At 41.4% G+C, this 26,780-nt stretch overlaps 1 protein-coding gene across 2 annotated transcripts in view; it reads right to left on the reverse strand.

Moving 5' to 3' along the window:
* The window catches only part of LOC144498659 (protein bicaudal D homolog 1-like), a 247,428-nt gene that overhangs the window by 27,207 nt on the left and 193,441 nt on the right, over positions 1–26,780 (reverse strand). For both annotated transcript variants that reach the window (XM_078220111.1, XM_078220112.1), the window contains exons 6-7: positions 16,214–16,365; positions 7,742–7,949 (exon numbers count right to left, since the gene is read on the reverse strand). In XM_078220111.1, coding sequence (XP_078076237.1) covers positions 7,742–7,949; positions 16,214–16,365 — 360 coding nt within the window. The remainder of the gene's footprint in view (positions 1–7,741; positions 7,950–16,213; positions 16,366–26,780) is intronic.

Here is a 26,780-nt window from a genome sequence, read left to right on the forward strand (position 1 = left end):
CCATGATCCACCCCTCGCCCGCTCCAATTCCTGTGGTGGGTGAGCCAGTAAAATTCCGGCCAACATTTCCTCCTCATTTTCAGTGATGAGGTAAGTTTTTGTTTTAATGTGACATGAGGATTTTGAAGAGACAGATTAATTATTAGAACTGGAGTAACATCACATCATTTCACTTCATCTTGCTTGTGCTAATTCTGTTCTCTGAATGGCATATTTTTCGCCACGCAGAGCAAAATTTCAGTCAGCTAGGAGCATGCTCTCAAATTAACCAGAATATTATTCATCAAGATTTTCATTTCATTTTCAAGAATTATGCATACAAATCCCCAAATACAGGGCTGGTTCAATATTCCCAACTCCTTGAAAGCATATCTCTAGGATTTAACAAGCTTGGCTTATAGAAGGAATTAACAGTCTGTAAAATTCTGTTGGATGAAAACCAGCACTGTATAACAGGATTACTACATATCAAGGTTAGACAGTGGTGCTTTAAGAAATACCATCCAGTAATATTGGGTTAATGGTGAAACGCAGCGCTTCAAATAAGTTCACTGCTAGTAATTTAGGGTCATAATTAACTGAAGTGCAGCACCACACTAAAAATAATACATTCGGTCCATGCAGAGTTTAAAGATGTATTTCAGACCGCAGTGTTCTAGTCTGAACAAGCTCAAACTAGATGGTATCATATGACTGATGGAGAAGTCATTGGTAACCTATGAAAGACACAGACTGTGAACTTGCTAGCTGTACAAAATTTATGTCCAATATTAGGATGCACCAAATGATATTTACTTTACAGTCAACAACATATTTTGCTGGCGTCGGGTATATATCCCACAACAGATCCGTTAATTAGACTTACAATTGCACATTTAGTTAAAGCTTTTTGCCACAACATTGCTGGTTAAGTGCAAGCTTATAAAAGATATCTCCTTAACCAAAGAAATTAAGGATTGAGAATTAATTCGGTGAAGGACCAAGGAACAGGATGAATAAGAGTGGTGAATTCAATGTCAAATCGGGTACAGAGAGAGAAAGTGGGGAAAGAAAGATTGGACTAAGGCAGGGAAAAGAGCTAGAAAGGAAAAATCAGAAAAAATATTGCAGCATTTGACAATATCTTCCAACACCATTCACAACCTTGAGAAATAAGAGCCCATACTTCTTGTTCTTTACTTCCTGGGCAAATGTGTTTGATTGGCAAGAAATAATTCTCATCTGCAATTTTAATTCTCCACTTCACTGCCAGTTTGACCTCTCAACCCTCAGTCACCTACACTGTTCCAGTGAAGTATTTTTTTTCCACCTGTCCCATTACCATCTCCTTTCGTTTCTGTAATTTAAATCTCTCCTACCTTGCACTTTATTTTCTAGATTATCTTTTATTCTCTCCTTTAGTGGGGATTCCGTTATTTTTCCTACCACTGACAGGCCTATAATTCCCTGGGCATGTACTGACCCCTTCTTAAATATCAGGATTAGGGTAGATATCCAGCAGCACTCCGATACGTCATTTTCTAATAAATTATCAGGCCTGAATTTCCTTGGAATTGCAATCAGCATCAGATTGCCATTCTGCTTCTACTTCATTACCTTATTTTTTCCCCCCCTGACCTTCTGACTCAGGCTGGACGAGATTGAAGCAGTTTTGCTCACCCATACGGGCAGTATGGGTGGGCAAATGGCCCATATCTTGCTGTCAAAATAAAAGTGAGGCAAATGGTGTGCATTATTATTTTTGCATAAATGCTCCAGCAACTTAAGGCAACAGGCAGATGCGCATGGTTACAAGTCAGTATCCATGGTGAGAACAGGATTGAATCGCTTTATTAATGCAGTTGATATAAGCTAAACTTGCCACAGAGATTTAATGCTAATAATTACCAAACTTTTAGTTACATGATAAGTATTAATGTCTGCCAATCATCCTCCCTGGTACAGAAAATTAATTATTATAAATGTGGAATCTTGTTCCTTCAGGCTGTGAATTATTTTAGGACATTTTTGGCCTAGAGTTTGCAGTGGTAACGATTACAAAATTGTTAGCATCAGGTAGAATTATTCCTCTGAAACCATCTGCAACATCTGGAGTCTGGCCATCTGCAGTTCCATATGAAAATCCAGAAGTTGCTGTTGGTGATTCTATGTTTCACAAAGGCTGCTTAACTAAAGTCCCAATCAGTTAGAAATCACTAAACAGATGACAGTGTGCCCTTTTATGCCATTCACTTGCTGTACAAAACATTGAAATAGTTACACTTTGGTCAGTGAGGTGCATCTGGGTTTTGAATGGAGTACTAAGTTCATAATTATTGCTGAAAGATCACTCTGGCCCTGGAAAACTGATCTTATATTTGTGAAATTTCATATTTCTTAATTATAATTAAAAACACACATACTAAAAATAATCCATCTTAAAAAATGTTTATATTTCAATATCTAGCTAAATCCCATGTGTATGTCCCAACTCTATAAAATTTATGAAAAGTAAAGAATCATTACTTTTTAACTTCCTGATTTACTGTCTGATTTACTGGCTGCTCAATGACATCACTGTTGTTTGATGCCTGGAGATCCCCTTGAGTTTCCCACCAGACTCTAACTGACATCAGGAAAGGGGAAATACATGCCACAGAGATTGAGAGGTCTTTGCAGGCAACTTAATTGAAAGTAAGGGCTGCTGTTTTGCTGCTGACCGCCAAAAGTAATGTTGATAAATTTAAACAAAAATGTTTCCCGCACTTTCAGAAACTAGGGGGGCAAATTTGATTTTGAGTTGAAGGACCCAGCAGGTGGCCCCTGTTGCAACAAAATCCGGCCAATGATGTTGTTAACTGTATATTTGCAGCACATTGTAATAAAACAGCAATGAACCATGAAATCTCTTTCAAAGTTGATCAATTCAAATCAATTTGGATGCACCCCGTTGCCTAGGTTGTTTAATTCAGATCATTTGGGAATTCGTGCTAACAAACCTGGCATTATGAAGAATAAAGGGTTTAAGAATTCTTTATTAAAAATGCTGTGGATGTACTATCCAATGTGTTGCTTTAAGGTGTGCCAACAGCAATCAGATTTGACATGGAAACCTTTATATGTTCACCATTCTGAAAGAGTTTTACTGGATTTGGAATGGCTTTCAGAATGAACAAACAGTAAGGGCGCCATAACATCAAACCCTGGGTTGAAAATGATCCCTTTGGTCAGGCTTTTTTAACAGATAATTTATTTGTTTCGCTAAATCGACACCAGAGTAGCTAAACTGTGCAATTTCAATACTGACTGGCTGAAACGTTTGTTTGCTAAAAGAGCTAATTTTATACCCTTGTGCAATGCAACATTTTCTCTAAAAGTTTGATATATGAATTAAATCAACTTAATGCTTTACAACCTAAGACCCTACTCTCAATCAACACAACACCATCCAGCATAACACATTACTCTAGATCAATTTGGCCACATATTAAATTGAAGAACTGTATCAATAGGATCTAATTGCTTTGATCCATTAATTTGTCATTATTCAGCAGAACTAAATGAACTGTAATCAATAATTTAGTGCATTATAATAGTTCATAGTTCACTATTACAATGCACTAAAGGAGCACAGTCTCTTTCCAGGTTTGATTATTTCACCCTCCAGACATTTAAACTTACCCACACCTCTATTCTAGCCTGCTCTGACCCAGCAAACTTTTCCTCACTGACTTCTGCTCCTCCACTGCCCCCAGTTTAAAATTATATCCTTGTTTAAAATCCATTCCAGGCATCACCCCTCCCTATTGTTGAACCTCCTGCAGGCCAGTGCTCCCATGATTTACATTCTTCTGACTCCCAAACCACCAACATGACTTTGCATATAATAAGCAGCGATCAAAAACTCATTGGTGCTTTGTCTTTGATTTTCCAGCTGTTTTCATTTTTGAGAGGAAAACCAATGGATCCACGATATTCTAAGGTATAGAATAGTCCCACGATAGTCCCAGGCAGTGACTACTTAAATAAATTCACATCCCATGACATTTTCCTAATAAATACATTTTCCTATGAAGGATCTGTAGTTTGTTAGTTATTGTTCAGTAGTTACTAAGAAGCTGCAGTTGCACAGACAGACAGAACATCTATTGCAATGTAACAAGTTGTGTCTTTGCACGGACTAGTTATTTGTTCCACCTCCACTCCCATACTGACACAAACACATGGACAGAAACAAAAGAAACAGCCCCTAGTAACCATTAATAGAAAATATTTTAAATTTGCTGCACCTGGCCTTTCTGGAATGTCAGATGAGAAGACATAATTCAGAAATATCATAAAATGACACAAGATGGAGTCCATATCCATCACATATACAACAATGTGTTTTACATCACCGGGTCATGTGCTTAGAAATTAACAAAAAGTTAGTTAAACATTTCTTCTGACAAAGCTAAGGGGGGTCTTTAAATACAAATATTTTGCCTGAGTTAAATATTAACTAAAATCATTAGTTAATGATTAAAAAGTATATTCTGTAAAAAGGATAAAATCAAACACTCCCCATTTAAATCTATTTTCTTTGTGAGGTATCAAAGATGCAAGTTTGAAACAATCCATTTTATTTCAAATGAGCGCATATTCCAGTTTGTTAATCACGACACTATTGTGTTAGACATTAAAGAACTAGAATCCAGAACAGTGACACGGGCAATTCCGCACAGGAAACCTCCTGAAAGGCAAGTTACCAGATTGGTAAATCCAGGAAAGTTCAATGATGCAATGACAACACCAACTGTGGCTGCGACTTATTCTTAAAACATGGCTTTTAAAAAACAAGAATCCAATTCTCAAAAGTTGGTCCCCCTAGCAGATAGTGTCTATCTCATGAACTCTTCTTGGTCACTAGATCGGCAGTGTTGGAGCAGACCTTTTGGGTTCTCCCAGGCGCCCAAACAATCCCAAAAACCATGCAGCGAGACCATTATAATTCTGTATTTCTTACCTGTGATAGTTTGTATCTGGAAGTAAACCAAGCAAATAGTACTAAAAAACAATTTTATACATTGTTAAGATATTTTGTGAAAGAATGAGGACTAGTGTTCCCTAACCCGTTGTGAAGTTAGGTCTAACAAAACCTGGAACAACTGCTACTGTTTTCATTCATAATTTGGGATACTATAAAATCTTATATACTTATGACTGTGTGGCCAAATTCCCCTCCAACTTGATTTTCAAGTTTGCTGATGACACCACCATAGTGGGTCGGATCTCAAACAATGACGAGACAGAGTACAGCAAAGAGATGGAGAATCTGGTGAACTGGTGCGCCGATAATAATCTCTCCCTCAATGTCATCGACTTCAGGAAGCGTAGTGGAGGACATGTCCCTGTCTACATCAATGGGATGAAGTAGAAATGGTCGAGAGCTTCAAGCTTTTAGGCGTCCAGATCACTAACAATCTGTCCTAGTCCCCCATGCTGACACTATAGTTAAGAAAGCCCACCAACGCCTCTACTTTCTCAGATGACTAAGGAAATTTGATATGTCCACTATGACTCTCGCCAACTTTTACAGATACACCATACATAGCATTCTTTCTGGTTGTATGACAGCTTGGTATGGTTCCTGCTCTGTCCAAGACTACAAGAAACTACAAAGGGTCATGAATGAAGCCCAGTCCATCACACAAACCAGACTCCCACCCATTGACACTGTCTGCACTTCCCAACACCTTGGAAAAGCAGCCAGCCTAATCAAGAGGACCCCCACACCCCAAACATGCTCTCTTCCACCATCTTCCGTTGGGAAAAAGATGCAAAAGTCTAAGAACATGTACCAATCAACTCAAAAACAGCTTCTTCCCTGCTGCCATCAGACTTTTAAATGGACCTACCTCGCATTAAGTTAACCTTTCTCTACACCCCAGCTATGACTGTAACACTACATTCTGCACCCTCTCCTTTCCTTCTCTATGTACAGTATGCTTTGTCTGTGTAGCGCACAAGAAATAATGCTTTTCGCTGTATACTAATACATGTGACAATAATAAATCAAATCAAATCACAATTTCAAGTGCCCTCTAGTGGCCAATCGATATTATTAATCTTAAAGGGACATTTGGGGCTTTCTTCAATTTTAGGGCACTATGACATCTAATCTCTATGAAATATATTGCTCGCTGCTTGATATATACTGTATGTACTTTTTACCAAAGATTGGTTAAGCATACAACACTGTGGTACTACACTGCCTATTATGTAATGGTATTATTACTCCTCACTAAAGCAGTCAACTGTTTTAAATACTTGTGCCATTTAGCTCCATGCTGAGTTCCAACATCCAAAAAGGCAGACTCCAAACACAGAAGTATTTAAAAACGTTCCTCTGCAACATACAAGGAATACCTTACACAAGAATCAAATGTACTGAGTACTGTGTAAAGATGTGCGGGTTAGGTTTATTGGCCAGGTTAAAAATTGTCCCTTAGAGTCCTGGGATGCGTAGGTTGGAGGGATTAGTGGGTAAAATATGTGGGGGTAGGGCCTGGGTGGGATTGTGGTCGGTGCGGACTCGATGGGCCGAATGGCCTCCTTCTGCACTGTAGGGTTTCTATGTTTCTATGTGTTATAGGCTGCAATTTCTTCTCTAGCTTGCGAGACATTCCTAAACCACGAGGGTTTCACTGATGGTTTTTGCCATTGTTTCCAGCTTCCCAGGGGAATTATTGTATGTCAGCATCCGACTAACCTTACCAAATCATTCTTTCAGACTTAACGACACGTGAAAGGCTTTGTTAATACTTAAGATTGTATGTACTCTTCAAATCAGAGTGTCTCCCGGGACTGTCATTCTGCCCGTCAGTCACGACATTTTATCTGTTCATAATAGGAAATATCAAATGTTACCTTAAGCAGGACGACATGAGCATCAGTCACAGCTCATCATCCACAACAGCCAAGAGAAAGCTGCAGCCCGGACAATGATTCTCTCCCCACTGAACTTGGATAAGTGAATCCTACGATGAGGTAAGTGAGTTGTAGGAGGGGGCAGAAGGCAATGGGACTGCTCAAAAGTAATATTTTGCCTCAGAAACGTTTGTTTATCCTCCTTACCTTTACATCGGCTTCCCACTTTGTCATTCATCTTCTGGAAACAGGAGATGCGCCTGAATCTGGGCCTCATCAATCTCTGCAGACCATTGTCACTGACACTCTCTGGCCACAGTCATTAAATGTACCACTCGAGCTGTGCGTGAGAGGGCAAACCTCTTCCTTCAGGTGGAACTGGTTTCAAAGACGTCTCCAACAGAGGGGGGGAAATGACACTCAATACTGCAACTACACGGCCAATTCCTGATCAAAGTATTTGTTTAACACAAACACATGGAAATTGGAGAGGCAATTGAGGTTAGGCAAAAAGAAATCAGACAGGTCACTCCCCTTTAATTTGTCACTTATCCCACTAAGAAAATGTAAGATAAAGGCACAAATTTGGGGATGTGACCAAATTTAAAAAGGGGGCGGGGGAAACAATTATTCCCCCTTAAAGAGGAATGACGCAGCGGATTTATTTTTTGTTGTAGGTTATCAAACACTCTTTTTAGCACTGCCCGATCAGTGTCACTGCATGGTTCCATCCTACAAGCACCACTGTCAACCGCCTGCCCCTTGCTCATTTCTGTGGGCCTTGACTAAGCAGTGTCAGAATGTCTATAGCAGCTGGGATAGGCATGCTGCCTGCCACCGCTTCCACACTTACTTTAGGGCTGCCAATTTTACTTTTCCCCGGCTTGCTTTTGCTGCGCCGAGACTGCTCGTGATCGAACTCCAGGTCCTCAAGCCGCTGCGTAAGGGCCAGTTTCTGCTGAATCGCCATACGCAGCAGGGAGTTCAGCGTCTTCTTCTCATCCTCGGCCGCTGCCAGTTGCCGCTGCATGTCATCGAGTTGTGTTACATATTCATCACACCTGAAGAAAATGTTTGAGAAAAGGCAGGGAATCAGGCACTAACTATTCACCAACTTTTTATTTTTTTCCACACAAACTGCCCTGATGTTTTTTTTCCACAATAGTTCTTGAGAAACCTCATCAATATTCATCAACGGAAACTAAGAAGAAACTCCAGAAGGAAGCATTATGAATAGCAAGTACTTAACTCTTGATGCAGCCCAAGACTGGTAGCTATTGCTTCTTATCTGACCATTAAACGTTCATGTTTACAAGACTCACCCAAATACCAAGATCTCAACTCATAGTAAAATAGCAGAATGGTTGCGAGGGAATAATGTGAACCAATTCTATTAATACTCTTTCCATTGCATGACGTCAGGAGGATTAGTCCTGTTAACATACCTATCGCATTAATATGCTGTCTCCCCTTCTGCAGCTCTTGGTTAAAAAAATATATATTTTGAGATGCATCTCCAGTTAAGTCTTTACCAGCCATAGTTCTTAACTGTCTGATACAAAAACAGCTCTTCTTGTTCGTTTAATAATACTGGATAAAGGCTTCAGGAAACTTTTATTTCTGGTGACATTTTTGCCAGGATGATGTCATGCACAAAGTGACGCTATAATGCATTTTTAATGAGATTTATGTAATCGCTTCATGTGTCTGTAAGCAAATTTAAAGAACAGCTTTGACAAAGACTTGTTTCACGAATTGAAAACTTTTAGTGACAATTTCTGAAAAAATAATGTGGTGACTGCTGCTCCTTTAATTTTTTATTTCTTCTCCTCCTCTCAGGAAGATGCTAACTAATGCTGGCATGTAACCGCCCCCCATCCGCCCCCCCCCCCCCCCCCAATCATCTCACCACTCTTCCTTTAAGACCAGGCATTGAAGGTTGACTGGATATTTGATCACTGTGATCAGAGTCATACCTGATCATATTCTCCCAGCTCCTTGTGCATGTACCCTTCCCAGCAGGCTGGACTGGATAAAGATTAGCAGTGCTGAACCTTGGCTGACTTCCCCCCTCTTTAACCAGGGTCACACTGCCCCTGCCTCAGATGGACATACTCAGACAGAGTGAGACGGAATGCTAATAATTCAGAAGCATGTTAATCAATCAGAGGAACTTCCACTGGACTCTATTTGAACAACATTGTGGCTGATGATGCCTTGCATAAACAGCTATATAACCCAATAAACCACAAGGTTTGTTGCAGCTTGGAACTAACTCCCTTGAACTGGACTGCAAACTATAGTAATTTGATGAAGTTACTCACAATGCCTTGCTGACAGGTATTGATTAACTTGTGATAAATAATGGATAAATGACCAAGGACAAAGTCAGGGTTACGTGGGGTTCTTCTCAAAAGTACTGTGCTGAATGGTACTGCAAATACACTGAGTGGAGGCCAGATGTTTTCACTTTGGTAGAGAGGATAAATAAAAATTGAAGAGCAAGGCAAAGAGATCTGTGATAATACAGAGCACTGGTGGTAACTGGTTTGACTGTCCTGTTATCTGAGGAATAATCAACAGCATTGAAGAATTTCAAAGTCAATGAGAAATCAGTGGGGGGGAAAAGGGTGACACGGTGGCACAGTGGTTAGCACTGCTACCTCACAGTGCCAGGGACATGGATTCAATTCCGGCCTTGGGCGACTGTCTGTGTGGAGTTTGCACGTTCTCCCCGTGTCTGCATGGGTTTCCTCTGGGTGCTCCAGTTTCTACCCACAGTCCAAAGATGTGCGGGTTCAGTTGATTGGCCATGCTAAATTGTCCCTTAATGTCAGGGGGATTAGCAGGGTAATTAGCAGGAATTACGGCTTAGGGCCCAGGTGGGATTGTTGTCAGTGCAGGCTCAATGGGCCAAATGGTCTCCTTCTGCACTGTAGGGATTATATGATTCTATAAAAACTGCTGTAGAAATATTTCAACAGCAGCAAATTTAGGATTACATACACTCTGAAATGTCGAACTTTCCCATTCATGACTTCTGTCTCCTTCAGACTGGATCATTCCAACGCTCATTCCATTCCGTTTTCCACCTTCTGTCAACTTCACCTCATTCAAAACTCCTGTGCAGTCTCTCCAAAACCAGAGTCATGAGGCATTGGATGAGTGGAGTAGGTAAATGATGAACTGGCCTCCTATCTTCATCCCCTGTAAATGTCAGCACATGCAAAACTCTATTGCCCATGTTCTGTCCTACATATGCTCACATATCTCAATGTCCTTCCTGACCTACAGTAGCACCCAGTTTTTCAAGGCCTCCAATTTGACATGTTTAAACCACCTCATGACCTAACTATCTCTAACTTCCTCCAGTGGTACAGCCTTTAACTTCACATGAACTTAATTATCAGGGGCTATCCCTTCAGCTACTTAAACCCCATGTTCTGAAATTTCCAGAAACCCTTTCTATCTCTCTCCCTCCTCCTTTCCTCTCCTTGAAACTACAAAAGGTCGTGAATGTAGCCCAATCCATCACGCAAACCATCCATTGGCTCTGTCTACACTTCTCGCTGCCTCGGCAAAGCAGCCAGCATAATTAAGGACCCCACGTACCCCAGACATTCTCTCTTCCACCTTCTTCCTTCGGGAAAAAGATACAAAAGTCTGAGGTCACGTACCAACCGACTCAAGAACAGCTTCTTCCCTGCTGCTGTCAGACTTTTGAATGGACTTACTTTGCATTAAGTTGATCTTTCTCTACACCCTAGCTATGATTGTAACACTACATTCTCATTTCCTTCTCTACGAATGGTATGTTTTATCTATATAGCGCGCAAGAAACAATACTTTTCACTGTATGTTAATACGTGCGACAATAATAAATCAAATCAAATCAAAATCCTTTCATACTCTGCCCGAAATGAAACTCTTTCGCTTCTGTGACCAAACTTGTGATCATTTGCCCAATTATCACTGTGTGTGGCTTAACAAATACAGTGTATTTGCTAACTCTCGTGTGAAGTGCCTTGGGACTTTTGTTATGTCAAAGGTGCTTTAGAAATGCAAGTTGCTATTGTTCTCTTCCTATAATTTGTTCTTTCATATTAATCACACCCTCAATTTGGTGCCATCCATAAATTTTGAAATTTATATAAATGAGTGGTCTTAATACTGGTCTTGATCCCAATCCTTTTGGAACAATTTCCCCACTTTTTGCCTGACTGAGTAAACACCTTAAGCACTCTCTATTTTCCCTTTTGTATCCAGCTCGATATCCATTCTGCCACTAATCCCCTGACTGAAATTTGTCTCAAGTCTCCTTTGTGGTACCTTTTTAAAAAAATTCTGCTCATGGGACGGGGGTACCGTTGGGCCAGCATTCATTGCCCATCCTAATTGCCCTTGAGGATGTAGTTAAGAGTCAACCACATTGCTGTGGGTCTGGAGTGTCATGTAGGTCAGACAGGTAAGGATGGCAGATTTCCAGTGAACCAGATGGATTTTAACAACAATCAAAATGGTTTAATGGTCAGCATTAGACTTTGAATTCAAACTTCACCATCTGCAGTGGCGGGATTTGAACCCGGGTCCCCAGAGCATTACTTTGGGTCTCTGGATCACTATGACACCACCTCCCTCCTTATTGAAGATTTTTTAAAAAATCCAAATATATTACGTTAACTGTATTACTCTTAGTTAGCCTTTTAATTACTGCTTCAAAGAAGTCAATTAGTTTGGTTAACTATGACCTTTCCTTTCAGAATTCATATTGACTTCTCAAACATATTTTCAGATCCTAAATGTTTTTCTATTATGTCCTTGATTAAGGATTCCATTACTTTTCCTAACATTGATGTTAATCTAATCGCCCATAGTTCCCTCGACTTGTTCCATCCCCCTTTCTAAATAGAGGGATCACATTGAGCTGTTCACCCTGTCTCCTGCACTATTCCCTTTTCTAATGAAAGGTGTCACTGCAGCTTTCAAATCGAATATATCCTTCCTGTGGTGAGGTGCACAGTCATGCAGACTGGTTCTAGCCAGACTTCTTTACAGCAGCAACATAACTTCCAATCCTTTGTAATTCTGCTTTTTGAGATGAAAGCCAATATTCCATTAGCCTTTTTATTTTTCGTACATGTTCCCCAGCTTTAGTGATTTCTGAAGATATTTCTGAAGGCATTTTTTGAAGGTGGGGGAAGGGGGGCATGAAAGTGGGTGGCAGTGGGCGGCAGTGGTGACATTCTCATGTCCAAATAGAGTAGGGTCTGTCGGGTTATGGTGGGGATAAAGCAAGATGTAATTGTGGAAGGAGAGTGATGGTTTAGATGCTGCCACTGTTCCAATAACTCAACAAGGTGGCCATTATCCAAAAATGAGCCATCCTGGCAATACAAGTAATGGATCAATCGATAGCAATTCAGCAAAACAGAAAGCTTATTTCTCGTCCATTCCTCAGGCAAAAGTTAAATGCAGTGCCTCCTCCCTTTCCCATCACTGCTGAGGCTCCAGCGGGAACTGGAATTAGCTATTAGCAATGGAATTTGCATTTACCCATTGCGGATTCGGCCAATTGCTTTTAGCTCAGTGTAAGAAATCTATGATGAGTAATTTGGCATCTTCTTGTTTCTCTTTCCCTCTGAGACATTTGGGCATAACACACCACTGGGATCAAGTATTCAACATTTGGAAAATCATGGGTATGAGATTTCAGCTTAGTAACACAAAGCATTTTAGTCCATGTCCCTTGTAAGTCCAACTTCATGAAAATTGCAGAGCTTTGGGTTGATGTGTGGCAAGTAACACACATGTCACGCAAGAGCTGGGGTGTTACTATCTCCAGCAAGAGAGAGTCAAACCAGCCTCCCCTTAATGATCAATGACATTACCATCACTGAATCCTCACCATCAACATTCTGGGAGTCACCAAGGACCAGGATTTAAGTGAACAAGCTGTACTGTGGTTAGACGAACAGGCCAGAGCCTGGGTATTTTGTAGCGAATGACTCTCCAAAGCATGTCCACCACGTACAAGGCACAAGTCAGGAGTGTGGTGGATTACTCTCCTCTCGATTGGACTAGTACATCTCCAACAACACTCAAGAAACTCGACACTATCTCAGGGATCCAATTGACTGGCACCCTGGCAACCATCTTAAACATTCAAGCCTTGAGTACTGGCGCATGCAGACGTCAGTGTATAATATACACGGGCGGCACGGTAGCACAGTGGTTAGCACTGCTGCTTCACAGCTCCAGGGACCTGGGTTCGATTCCCGGCTTGGGTCACTGTCTGTGTGGAGTTTGCACATTCTCCTCGTGTCTGCGTGGGTTTCCTCCGGGTGCTCTGGTTTCCTCCCACAGTCCAAAGATGTGCGGGTTAGGTTGATTGGCCATGCTAAAAATTGCCCTTGGTGTCCTGAGATGCGTAGGTTGGAGGGATTAGTGGGTAGATATGGGGGTAGGGCCTGGGTGGGATTGTGGTCGGTGCAGACTCGATGGGCCGAATGGCCTCTTTCTGTACTGTAGGGTTTCTATGATTCTATGATACGCAAGGTACATGGCAGCAACTCAGCAAGGCTTCTTCAAACCCAGGACTTCTACCACCTAGAAAGACAAGAGCAGAAGATGCAAGGAAATACTACCATCTGCAAATTGCCCTCCAAGTCGTACATCATTCTGACTTGGAACAATATCACCGTTCCTTCACAGTCACGGTGTCAAAATCTTGGAACTCCCACTATAACTGTGGGTGTATTGGTTCAAGAAGGCGATTCATCAACTTCTGAAGGATAATTATGAATAGACAAAAATGCTGCTTTTCCAGTGACACCCACATCCTGTAAACAAGTTAAAAAACGCACCCTTTTTGTCAGAAAGTTCCATCATATTCAGTGCTGAATAATACCTTTCTCAGTGAACAAGAAATCTTAACATAATTCAATCTTTTCCCAAATTATACTTTGTCCATATCAAAAGTCTATTTGTTCATGTATTTTCTGGTTCGATTCAAAGTTTAAGATGAAGCGTTTCTGGTCAAAAGCTGGTGAAAAGCGGACGAGGAAGCTGAAAGGTGGTCGAGAATGAATTTTTATTTTGATAAGTGCAGAAAAACATTGTCAACGTGAAGGTGCAAAAGGAGGTGAGAGGTTTATTCCATCACAGGAGGGAGAAAGGTGCGAGGGTAAAGTCCTTGAAAATCTTACCTCAAATACAAGGTTACAGTGAGAACTTGAGTTGGGATTAAAATGAGGGGAAAGTATTCAATGGAGCGGTGTCCTGATGTAATCCGTCTACCCGCCCAGTCCCTCAGAAGCTCCGCCCACCAGCTGTCTTCCCTGAGAATGTGGGGAGAGGCAGTTTCACATATGAACAGAGGTAGGAGAGTCGCTTCTCATTGATGTTTTACCTGCCCTTTTATGGGCCACTGTCTTCATTGACAAGTGTTTGGCAAACCCTTTCATAAGTTCACAAACACATGATACGGAGTAAACTGCAGGAATGAATCATTGGGTCACATCTGCACTACGTTGTTGTGAATAAAATGGCAGTTTTTTGCCCCTGCCTTGTTTCTGATTCATGTGAACTATAGACACCAATGTAGACTAGTTGGGTTGAATGTATCTTCTATGTAATTTATTTTGGGGAAAGAAAGGTTTGCTAAACAACCCTTTTATGAAGACTGTGCCCCTTTAACTTTCTAGCTATTCCAGGGGAAAGGTTCTGTACTTTGTTAGCTGTTTAACAAAGCTTAACTAACCCTCCTGCGACTGGAAGCAGAAAATATTAATTTTTCAGACTAATCTTTTGGAACTTCTTTTTTACATAGACACAGTTGCACACATGCACACAATGGTAGTATTGATTACTATAAGTATACACTGTAGAAGCATGCATTACAGTTTATCCTTGCAATTTGTCACCCTCTCTGTTAGGCGAGTTTCTTTGACCAAGCAAATGGACAACTTCTGCACCAAGTGCCTCTTTGCAAACACTGCTCCTGAGGCACTCACTGGAAGACACAGTGAAGTGGTTGTTCGTGGTCCAATCTTCCCATTCTCCCACCTATTTCCCTGTGGTCAAATACCTGACTTCTGTTTGGCATCTGGTCCACTTCATGAATCGGAGACTGGAAACACCATGTGGTCAAAAAGGGAAGCAATCCATGACCAAACACTCAGTGATGCATATCATAGAGCCACGGTGTTGCTGAATATAACATTTTCATCTTTTTGCCTGGGTTTTAGGGACGTCTCTCAATGGATTCCTTTTCTATCTAAAAAATAGTTTTTTGCCCTCCCTCCTTTCCTTTCTTGAAGGCAATGATTAACATACATATCCATTGGTACTTTTCCCAAGGCTCCTTCTGGTTTGAATCTTGAAGGTAAGCTATTTGATTACAGGCCCCACATCATCTCCTACATCCACACCCTGTGCTTCCAGTTGATGTTTACCAGATGACAATCAGTCATGGGAAACCTGGAAAATTTCCCGTCTTGATTCTAAGCACAAAGGGACGAAAGCCTATCCTGCCTATTCAGGTTTCCTATTAAAAGGCTGTAACTGTAACTATTTTATTCTACCATTACATACGCTTAATGCTTCAAAACATGAAATGAAACAGCATGTCATATTACAGCAGATAGGCTGGAGAAGCTCAGTAGTTGAGGGTATAAAGCATTATGATAGCCACTAATGACAGGAAGTATATTTTGTTATTACTGGGCATTGGATTAGCCAATCAGGAACTATATCAGACAGATTTGAAGCTAATTTGGCAGCCAATTAAATGCAATGACCTTTGTATAGTGGCGTGGAGCAGTGAATCACCAAGATATAGACAAAGAAGAACATAGTTTAAATCCATGCGGGGCCAGAATTGTCAAGTCCTAGTCAAGTCAGGCATGTAGATAGAAGCTGGAATACAAACAAGCCTCCCTGTAACATTTTTGTTCTGTGTTCCCTCAAATATTCAATGAAACTGACCCAACAACCTCTTGTATAAACTGGGAGTTCAATGGTCCAATGACAGCAGGTATTCTGTACCTTCCTCCTCCAAAACAACAGTAAGAAGTCTCACAACACCAGGTTAAAGTCCAGCAGGTTTATTTGGAATCACGAGCTTTCGGAGCACTGCTCCTTTGTCAGGTCATCACCCGATGAAAGAGCAGTGCTCTGAAAGTTCGCGATTCCAAATAAACCTGTTGGACTTTAACCTGGTGTTGTGAGACTTCTTACTGTGTCCACCCCAGTCCAACGCCGGCACCTCCACTCCAAAACAACATCATTACTAAAATTATAAGTTTCAACTATCAAGTGTTCACACCTGGTGGCAAACATGGCACGTAAGGACGAGAAGGTCGCCGCATCCTCCTTCAGGGCCTTGAGTTCGTTTCGCAGTTTCATCATTGTCTCGGTCACCATAGTTTTCTCATTTTCATACTTACTCTTCAGATTTGCCAGGGCAATTTCTGCTGTCTGTAGGAATTAGCAACAGAAAAAACAAATGTTAGCATAAAAGCCATACACGCAGCACGGACAACACTGGAAATCCTTCCAATAAATGAGCATATGGTTGAAATTTTAGCAAGCTCACAGCTGGCAGCAATTTTCACATTCAATCTCCTGGTTGTACATTGCCGCTGGGTCTCCTCTTACAACATGAAAATGGTAGGAATCGCTCCACAGCTGTCAGAAGTGAACAACTTTCACAGCTGTGAGATATTGCCCATGAGTCAGCTGTGTACCTGAAGCATTATCGTACATCATAACCAGAACGTGGTTAAATGTTGCAGGCTGCATCCATCACAAGGGGCCAGAAAGCGGCCTACTATTTCTTAAGGCGTCTTCACTCTGCTGACACTGGAAATGTGGCTGCTTTGAGTCACTGATATGCTGAGTTGTCTCTTCCTGAACTGTATACCTCTGTGACGCACCAAAAAAATTCATTGGGTATGAAACATTCTGGATATCATTCAGCGATTTTAAGATCCTACCTAAAGGCGCAGAACTCCAATTTCCCAATTCTTGGGATTTCAAGAATGGATTTAAATATTTTAATACACACTGAGTTTTCTAGTCAGCTTTAGAGACTATCAAACAACATTTGTCCCTATACTTACAGAAATGGACAGTGGATGGACTCTGTGTCTGAAAACATCTGGCCTGATAAAATTCCAAAATTACATTTCAATTTAATAGAAGGGACAGGCAAATTAGTCTCCTATTTTAGGATTTAGGTTTGATTCAACCTGACCCACATCTCAAGCCCACTGTATACAATCCTCCAGGTCCAACTCATTACAATCACTCTCACCTCTCTGCTCCACAGCTGGAAACCTTGATCCAACTCCAAGATTTTGGCAAGAGCCAAATTATTGCTGAATAGAATGGTGGCTGTTTAAAATGTTCTCCCCAGTCACATGTTCCTGAGCTGTGCTCTCCAGACTGTGCATGAGAGACCAATCAGGCAAACCTGGATATTCCAGTGGTCTTTATGATCCATTCCTTTGTTGAACCCATGCACGAGTTTTATCAACAGATCTTATCAACCATTGCTCAGATCTCAAAAGCATTTAACCACTAACTGTACCAATCACCCTTTTACAAGAAATTCAAGCTCAGGGAAGTTTGACATTCCCAGTCTGTTATATCAATCTCTCCAATTAAAATCCCCAATTTCATCAAATTCTAAAAGTCCAGCAGAATTTCAGGTATCGTCCATGGATTTATTGTTTGGCATATTTTACTTTCCCCATCTCTCCTGATAGCATTGACTGATATTAGATACAGTTCCACACTTCCAGGCAGCCCCTCAACCTATGAGACATTCTTAACAATGAGTATAAGCAGATTATTCAATATTGGGGACACTACTGTTCAGCCTCATTCTAACTACACTCAGGATTAGCTCAGTTAATACAAGTCATTTTATTGATCTCCTCTTTGCATCTCCCTGCTGAGAGTGCAGGGCAATATAAGATTAAGATCTACCAAGAATCAATATCCAGGCAGCACTCTGAGGCGTAATTTAAATATAAATTGGCTTCTCATCACTTTCAGCCAAAGACGGACAATATGTGGGAAGTTTCAATATTGGAGATTCACTCCAGTATTCCAAATAATTCCAAAGGAGGATGCGTAATTAGCAAAATGCTGTAATAATGTCACTGCTGAGTCATTATTTATTGATTTTTGAGTTCTGATGAGAGGTCACAAGACGTGAAATGTTAACTCTGTTTCCCTCTCCACAGATGATGTCAGACCTGCTGAGTATTTCCAGCATTTTCCATTAATGTTTCCAATTTCCAGCATTCACAGCTTTTGATTACTTAATGGTGTTTCACCAACAACTCAGAGATGATTCTCAAATTAGTCAGTCAGGGCCTATACAAAGTTAAAGTTTATTTATTAGTCACAAGTAATGCTTACATTAACACCGCAATGAAGTTACTGTAAAATTCCCCTAGTCGCCACACTATGGCGCTTATTTGGGTCAATACACCTAACCAGCACGTCTTTCAGACTGTGGGAGGAAACCGGAGCAAACTACACACAGACAGTGACCCAAACTGGGAATCGAACCAGGGTCCCTGACGCTGTGAGGCCGCAATGCTAATCACTGTGCTACCGTGCCGACCTCATATATACCTACGTCTCCCAACTCTTCATTAAATGAGCAATAATTCCTCAAGACAGGGCTTGTGGACCATCTTAGCTCATGAACAAAACATTATGACAACCGCAATGCAAAGCTACCAGTGGTAAATCGCAGAGGGCAATAGGTCTGATATATCACAAATCTCAGCTTTTTGGAAAAGTTGGTCAATTTTGCACACTTTTCTCTTGAAATATTGACTTCTGAATACCACATCCCTCTACTTAACTCAGAGAGAGAAAGGATGCTGGCTGGGAGTCGGTTCCTTCATTCTCTAACGATAAAATAAAATAGTTAACGTTGCACAAGTGGAAGAAGTAAGAATGCAGTTGAATAACATTTAAAAATAACTAATGAAGTAAGACAGCAATTTAAAACTCAATAGCAAACATTAGTTATGTAATTGTCGCCATGTCCTGTGAGTAGTTGTCTGTTGAATCTCCGAGCAATAAACACTGGGCTACAATTGTCAAATTGCCAACTAGTATCTGCAGCATGATGTAACTTTCCAAGGCTCTGTTTTCTTATGAACACTGCAGCATGACAGATAAACTCTTTAGGTGTTGGTTTAAGCTGGGTCTCAGCACAGTTTGCATTCGGGCCTAGAGGTAAAAGGGGGAATTTTGATTTTCCTGACTGGAAGCATGGGCCACCCATCTAGGACTCTCCATTGGAGGCGCATTTTCCGGTCTTGGGTTGAGCGAGGCCATAAAATCCCACTCAATGGGTCAAATGGCCTCCTTCTGCACTATAGGGATCTATTTACTGGCAATGTTTTCTCTACCCCACTCTGCATCCCTAAGGATCTATCACCACCCCCTTCCTATTTGTCATCGAAATGCTGTGCCTCAGTAATATCATCCTAAAAAAAATTAATGTCAGCTTCCACATGAAGATCCAACAACATGAAGCTTTACCTTGTCACCACCTCTCTCAACCCTCCCACTGTTTCTGATTTATCACACAGCTTGTCCAACTTCCAGTACTAGAATTTCCTCAAATTAGATATTGGGAAGATGCCACAATCTCCATTCCTGAGCTACTGACTCCATTGATCATCTTAGCAACTGTCTGAAGCTGAGCTAGACCACTTGCAACCTCTGCGTCATATTTGACACGGAGATGAGCTCCTGACCACAGATCGACTCCATCAACCAGACCAGCTATTTCTACCTCTAACTTTGTTGGAGTCTACTCTTGTTTCAGCTCCTTTGCTGGTGAAACCCTCATCATGCCTTTGTGTTCTCTCTAGATTTGACTATTTTAATGGTCTCATGGCCAGCCTCCCATCTTAAGATGGGATAACTTAAGCTCATCCAAAACTCTGCTGCCTATATCCTAACTCACAATTACCATGGTACTTGCTGACTAACATTGGCTCCTGGCCCAGTGAAGCCAACATTTTAAAATTCTCATCTTGCTTTCAAATTCTTTATAACCTCACCCCTCCATTTCGCTGCAACCTCCTCTTGCCCTAAAAGCCTTTGAAATTCAGTATTCATCCAATTCTGGCCTCTAACTGCTTCACCACTAGTGGCCTTTCCTACAGCTTAGGCCTTAAGATCTTTTGTTACTTCCCTGTGAGGATTTAGCTTTGCTGGGAAATAGAGAAAAGGCTGTTGGTACATGTGGGTGGACTGAGTTTTAAAGATGGCTGCATCAACAGGTATTATTGGTCGTCTGGGAGAGGACAGCCGTGACCGAGAGTTTTCGGTGCATTTGTGGAGCAGCTCAAAATTTTTTTCAGTGCAAAAGTTTAATTTATTATTGTCACAAGTAGGCTTATATTAACACTGCACTGAAGTAACTGTGAAAATCCCCTAGTCGTCACACTCCGGCATCTGTTCGGGTACACTGAGGAAGAATTTAGCATAGCCAATGCACCTAACCAGCACGTCTTTCGGACTGTGGGAGGAAACCGGAGCACCCGGAGGAAACCCACACAGACACTGGGGGAATGTACAGACTTCACACAGACGGTGACCCAAGCTGGGAATCGAACCCAGGTCCCTGGTGCTGTGAGGCAGCAGTGCTAACCACTGTGCCACCGTGCCACCCACATTGCAACAATATCCTCGATGCTCCTGATAATCCAGCTGTTAACCTTAGTGTGGAGGATAGAAAAGGGGCAATATCTTTAATGGAAACAGGTCTAGAAAGGCTCAAGAATTTCTTCACCCTTGCTAAGCTAAACGACATATTGCTGTTGAGCATGTTGTGTAAGCTTGAGCTGCGCTACAGTCCCAAGCCATTGGAGATTTCAGAAAGCTATTGGTTTTGGAACAAGGAGTCATTTGCCCAGTGAGGACAGAGGAGTGCTTATCGCGACTTTGAAAAATCTGACCATTCGTTGCAATTTTGGAGCGTTTCAAGAGAGCGTATTTGCAACAAGCTGCTGACATTGCCAAAGTTAACTTTCAAATGAGCTGACCAAACCCCACTGTCCATGGACATGGCAGAACATGACTTGAGAGAAGTTGGAGTTAACAAGACAATGTTTACCATCCACTGTGGTGGGATTTGAGCCAGGGACCCCAGAGCATTGCTCTTGGTTTGTGGTTTAACATTTCAGTGACCAATACCACCAGGCCACAGGAGAAAGGCTAAAAACAATGGCGCCTAACCTGAGACAAAAGGGAAAATTCGCCTGCCACAGGAGGTTTCTTTCATAATTCAAATTGAACCATCCACTATGATGAGATTTGAACCTGGAACCCCAGAGCATTGCTCTAGGTTTGTGACCTGTACCACTAGGCCACAGGGGGAATCCAAACTGAAGTTAACGACTGCCAGTCATTTGTTGAAGTGAATAAGCTGCAGCTGAGTATGTCAAAGGCCCAATGACAGCTTAGCAGAGGAACAGCAAAGTCGGGTTACAAGTGCTTAGGCCAACATTGGGCACAGAATTGTCCATTTCTGAAGGCAGAATGCTACAGCTACCAGATGGGTCATCTTACAAAGCAGTTGAAACAACGTAAATGGAGAAAACAACAGTCACTGCATTCAGTTGTCAAATAGCACCAAGTCAATGAGGGATTGGTTAAGACCCACACAATCCAAAGCACAAGGATGTCCAATGAAAATTCAAAGGACATCTTAGTCTAAGTAGTGTTGGATGGAGCACTGGTAAACATGAGGGTCCATCGACATCAGTTAGTGTGATTCCTGAATCGCTGTTCCATAAAAAGTTGAGTCAACATCAACTGGAGAAATCACGCACAGATGTTATGGGAGAGAGAAAATTCCCATAATGGGATGTGTGCCAGCTCCAATCATTTCAATGTGCAAATTGCCCATCATTGTGGTGAAGGATGAAAAAACAATTTGTTTAGGAGGAAACTGATTAACAGCACTTAAGTTAAACTGGAAGGAGGCTTTTTTCACTTACAAACAACATTCACAACTCAAGATGAAGTGATCACAAAGTAGCTTCAGGTGTTTAGTGAAATGAAGGATATCGGGATAAGTTACAGGTTCAGAGGAACTCAAGACTAGTTTACTGCAGGCCTCACTCAGTACCCTAAGCTCTAAGAGAGAAGATAGAGCAAGAACAGTAAAGACTTAAAGACTGAGAACATTATCTGCAAAGTAGAACAGAGCAATTGGGCTACTCCCATAGTGATGGTGACCAAAGCCAGATGGTAGTGTGAAAATGTATGGGGATTATAAGATAACTATAAACCAGCTATTAGAATGTAATCCAGCCCAATGCTCTGCCAAGCGTGGAGGATCTGTCCACAATGTTGTCAGGAGGCCAGACCTTTGCAAAGTTAGATCTGACAAACACGTATCTGCAACTTGAGTTTGATGAGGTTTCTAAAACTTCTGACCATCAATATTGGGTCTTCTTCAGTTTCAGAAGCTGCCATTTGTTGTTTCTTCAGCCCCAGAATATTTCGAGGAGTTCAGGAAGCAATATGCTATATGGATGACATATTTATTTCAACTCCAAACAGGCAGATTAATGACGACAGGCTGAATCAGATGCTCCAATGTTTGGAGTTCGGGCAAACACATACACGTGAAATGTTTCAATACGTTGTTGAGTGTTTGGGTCACAGCATCGACAAAAGATGGGTCACATCCCACCAAATGTAAGGTTCAAGCAATAGAAAATGTGGCACACCCTCAGAATATCTCAGAGCTCAGATCTTTTTTGCGTCTAATGAATTATTTTGATAAATTCATACAAATTTAGTAATATTATTAGACCCATTGAATGAGCTTGAGGAAGCGTGTTCCATGGAACTGGACAAAGGATCATGACAAGGTATTCCAGCTGTGTAAAGGTAAATTTGTATGATGGTACAATGCTTGTACATTATAATATGTCAAAAATGATTAAGCCAGCATGTGATGACTCTTCATACAGAATAGATGCTATGTTCTCTCTATATATTGGATAATGGCGAGGGGAGATTGATTGCATTTGCTTCATGCGCCTCAATGCCAGAGAGCAAAATTATGTTTGGATAGAACGTGAAGCATTGTCCATGATTTTTGGAGTCTGAGGATTCATAAATACTTGCACGCTCATAGTTTCACGATCGAAACAAATCCTAAAACATTGGCGGCTATTTTGTGACCAAAATCTCCAGTCCCCACATCAACACAAATGTAGATAAAAGCTAATTACTGCAGATGCTGGAATCTGAAACAAAAACAGAAAATACTGAAAAATCTCAGCAGGTCTGACAGCATCTGTGGAGAAAGAATAGAGCCAACATTTCGAGTCTGGATGAAGAAGTGGAAAATTCAATCAAAGATCAAGGGTAGAATCAGTCATTGTTGGAGAAAACCTTTCCTTAGACTTGGGCCAAGATCTCTGCCCATATTTTGAAAGTTTAGGTCAAGAAAAATTGAATCCTCTTAAAATTGAAGTTATTTATATTTGGATGGAATAATTAGATCCCTGACACCTGTCACTGCAGAACACCCTTATGATAGGGAGGCAGTGGGGTAGTGGTATTGTCGCTGGACTAGCAATCCAAAGACCCAGGGTAATGCTCTGGGGACATGGGTTCAAATCCCACCATGGCAGATGGTGAAATTTGAATTCAATTAAAAAATGAAATTAAAAGTCTAAGGATGACCATGAAACCATTGTCAATTGTAAAAACCCATCTGGTTCATTAATGTCCTTTAGGGAAGGAAATCTGCTATCCTTACCTGGTCTGGCCTACATGTGACTCCAGATCTACAGCAATGTGGTTGACTCTCAAATGCCTTCTGAAATGGAGGGCAGTTAAGGATGGGCAATACATGTTGGCCCAACCAGTGATGCCCACATCCCATAAAATGATTTTAAAAAAATTCTGGATGCCTATCTAAGCCCGTCTTTTTCTTCCAATTTTCTTTCTCTGACCTCCCAAATAACTTCCATATGATGGCACAATCTTATCTCCAATTCCTTAAACCTCATAATTTGCTAGCAGTCTCTTGTGTAGCTGCTTCTGAAATGCTTGTTAAAATCCATGCACGATATCCATTGATAAACGTCCATTCACCAGCTTTGTGTCTCTGTTGAAGAATGTTACAGGCTCTGGTAAATGTGGTCTACCTTTCATAAGCTCATATTGACTTTCTAACTTGGCTTATACTTTGTCCTGATAATAGACTCCAGCAATTTTCTTAGTGTTGATATTAAACTCAGCTGCTGCGTAATTATTTAATTTATTTCAGCATCTTTTTTAGAACTTGCATCACTCTGTCGTTGGATACGGAGAGATGATATCTTGGAGGGGGCATCAAATGAAGCTGTGTGGGTAGACCTTAGGAATAAAAAAGGGGCAGCCACATTGTTAGATGTTTATTATAGACTCCCAGATAGTCAGAGGAGTATTGTGGAGCAAATATGTGCTGAGTTTGTGGAGGTGTGTAAAAACAATAACAATAGGTTTATTAGGTGATTTCAACTTTCCCAACATTAACTTGAATATACATAGTGTTAAGGGCTTGGATGGAGTAGATTTCTTGAAATGTGTACAGGAGAACTTTTTAAATCAATATGTGGAGGGTCCAACAAGGGACGGAGCTGTGCTGGACCTGATTCTGGGGAATGAAGCCAGACAGGTGGTTGAGTTGGTGGGGGAGCATTTTAGTGATAGCGATCACAACATGGTACAATTTAAGGTTGTTATAGACAAGGAAATAGACAAACTGCAAAAAAAAAGTTTTGGATTGCGGGAGAGCGGATTTTAATTAAATAAGACAGGATCTGACCAAGGTAGACTGGGAACAGCTAGTAATGGGAAAATCTACAGAAGAGCTAGTAATGGAAAAATCTACAGAAAGATACATTTTGGAAGGAATAATTTGACAATGAACGGGAGGCATTCAAAAAGGAAATGGCAAGGGTGCAAGCCCAGCATGTCCCCTCCAGGGTGATAGGTAGGAATAACAAGCCCAGAGAACCATGGATGACCAAACATATTCAGGATACAATGAGAAGGAAAAGAAAGGCTTTTAAAAAGTAAAGGGCGAGCAAATCAGTGGAGGCATTAGTGAAACATAGAAAGTGCAGGGTGGAGCTTAAGAAAGCAATTAGGAATGCAAAGAGAGGATATGAGAAAGCTCTGGCTGATAAAAGTAGGGAAAATCCCAAGATATTCTATAAGTATGTCAATGGGAAGAGGATAACCAGGGAAAGAGTAGGGCCCATTATGGACCAAGGGGGTAATCTGGGGGAGGAGCCAGAGGACATTGGTAGAGTATTGAATGAGTGCTTTACATCTGTCTTCACTCAAGAGAACGAGGACGATGGTATGGAATTCAGAGAGAGAGCCTGTGAAGTTCTTGAGCAAATTGACATAGGGAAGGACAAGTATTGGAGGTGTTGGCAGCCTTAAAAGTGGATAAATCTCCAGGTCCAGATGAATTGTGCCCTAGGCTGCTGTGGGAGGCAAGGGAGGAGATTGCAGGGACTCTGACCCAAATTTTCAATTCCTCTCTGGCCATGGGGCAGGTGCCAGACAAATGGAGAACAACTAATGTGGTTCCGCTATTTCAGAAAGTTTGTAGAGATAAACCAGGGAACTACAGACCAGTGAGTCTTACAACAGTGGTTGGGAAACTATTAGAGAAACTTCTCAAGGAGAGCATCTATCTCCATTTCGAGAGGCAAAGCTTGATCAGGGATAGTCAGTCAGCATAGCTTCGTCAGAGGGAGGTCATGCCTAACAAATGTGATTGAATATTTTGAGGAGGTGACCAGGTGTGTAGATGAGGGTAGTGCAGTCGATGTAGTTTATATGGATTTCAGCAAAGCCTTTGACAAGGTCCCACATGGGAGACTTATAAAGAAGATAAATTCACATGGGATACAGGATAATTTGATCAAGTGGATTCAAAAATCCAGTTGTAGGAGACAAAGAGTGATGACAGAAGTGACTGGAAGCCAGTGTCCGGTGGCGTACCACAGGGATCGGTGTTGGGCACCCTATTATTCGTCATTTATATAAATGACATTGATGACTACATGGGGGGTAGGATTAGTAAGTTTGCAGATGACACAAAGATTGGACGGGTGGTTAACAGTGAGGCGGAGTGTCTTGGGTTACAAGAAGACATAGATGGAATGGTCAAATGGGCAGATAAGTGGCAGAAGGAATTTAACCCTGAAAAGTGTGAGGTGATACACTTTGGAAGGAGTAATTTGGCAATGAATGGTAGGACACTGGGAAGTTCGGTAGAACAAAGGGACCTTGGTGTGTTTGTCCACAGATCTCTGAAGACGGAAGGCCATGTTAGTAGGGTGGTGAAAAAGGCAAATGAGACACTTGCCTTTATCAATCAAGGCATAGATTACAAAAGGAGGGAAGTCATGTTGGAGTTGTATAGAACTTTGGTGAGGTTACAGCTGGAGTATGGTGTGCAGTTCTGGTTGCCACATTATTGGAAGGATGTGATTGCACTGGTGGAGGTGCAGAGGAGATTCACCAGGATGCTGCCTGGGATGGAAAATTTAAGTTATGAAAAGAGGTTGGATAGGCTTGGTTGTTTTTGTTGGAGCAGAGAAGACTGAGGGGCGACCTGATCGAGGTGCACAAGATTCTGAGAGACATGGACAGAGTGGATAAAGAGCAGCTGTTCTCCTTAGTTGAAGGGTTAGTCACGAGGGGATATAGGCTTAAAGTGAGGGGCAGAAGGTTTGTAGAGATAAACCAGGGAACTACAGACCAGTGAGTCTTACAATAGTGGTTGGGAAACTATTAGAGAAACTTCTCAAGGAGAGCAT

Source organism: Mustelus asterias, chromosome 9 (genome assembly GCF_964213995.1).
Source record: "Mustelus asterias chromosome 9, sMusAst1.hap1.1, whole genome shotgun sequence".
NCBI classification, from domain to species: Eukaryota; Metazoa; Chordata; class Chondrichthyes; order Carcharhiniformes; family Triakidae; genus Mustelus; species Mustelus asterias.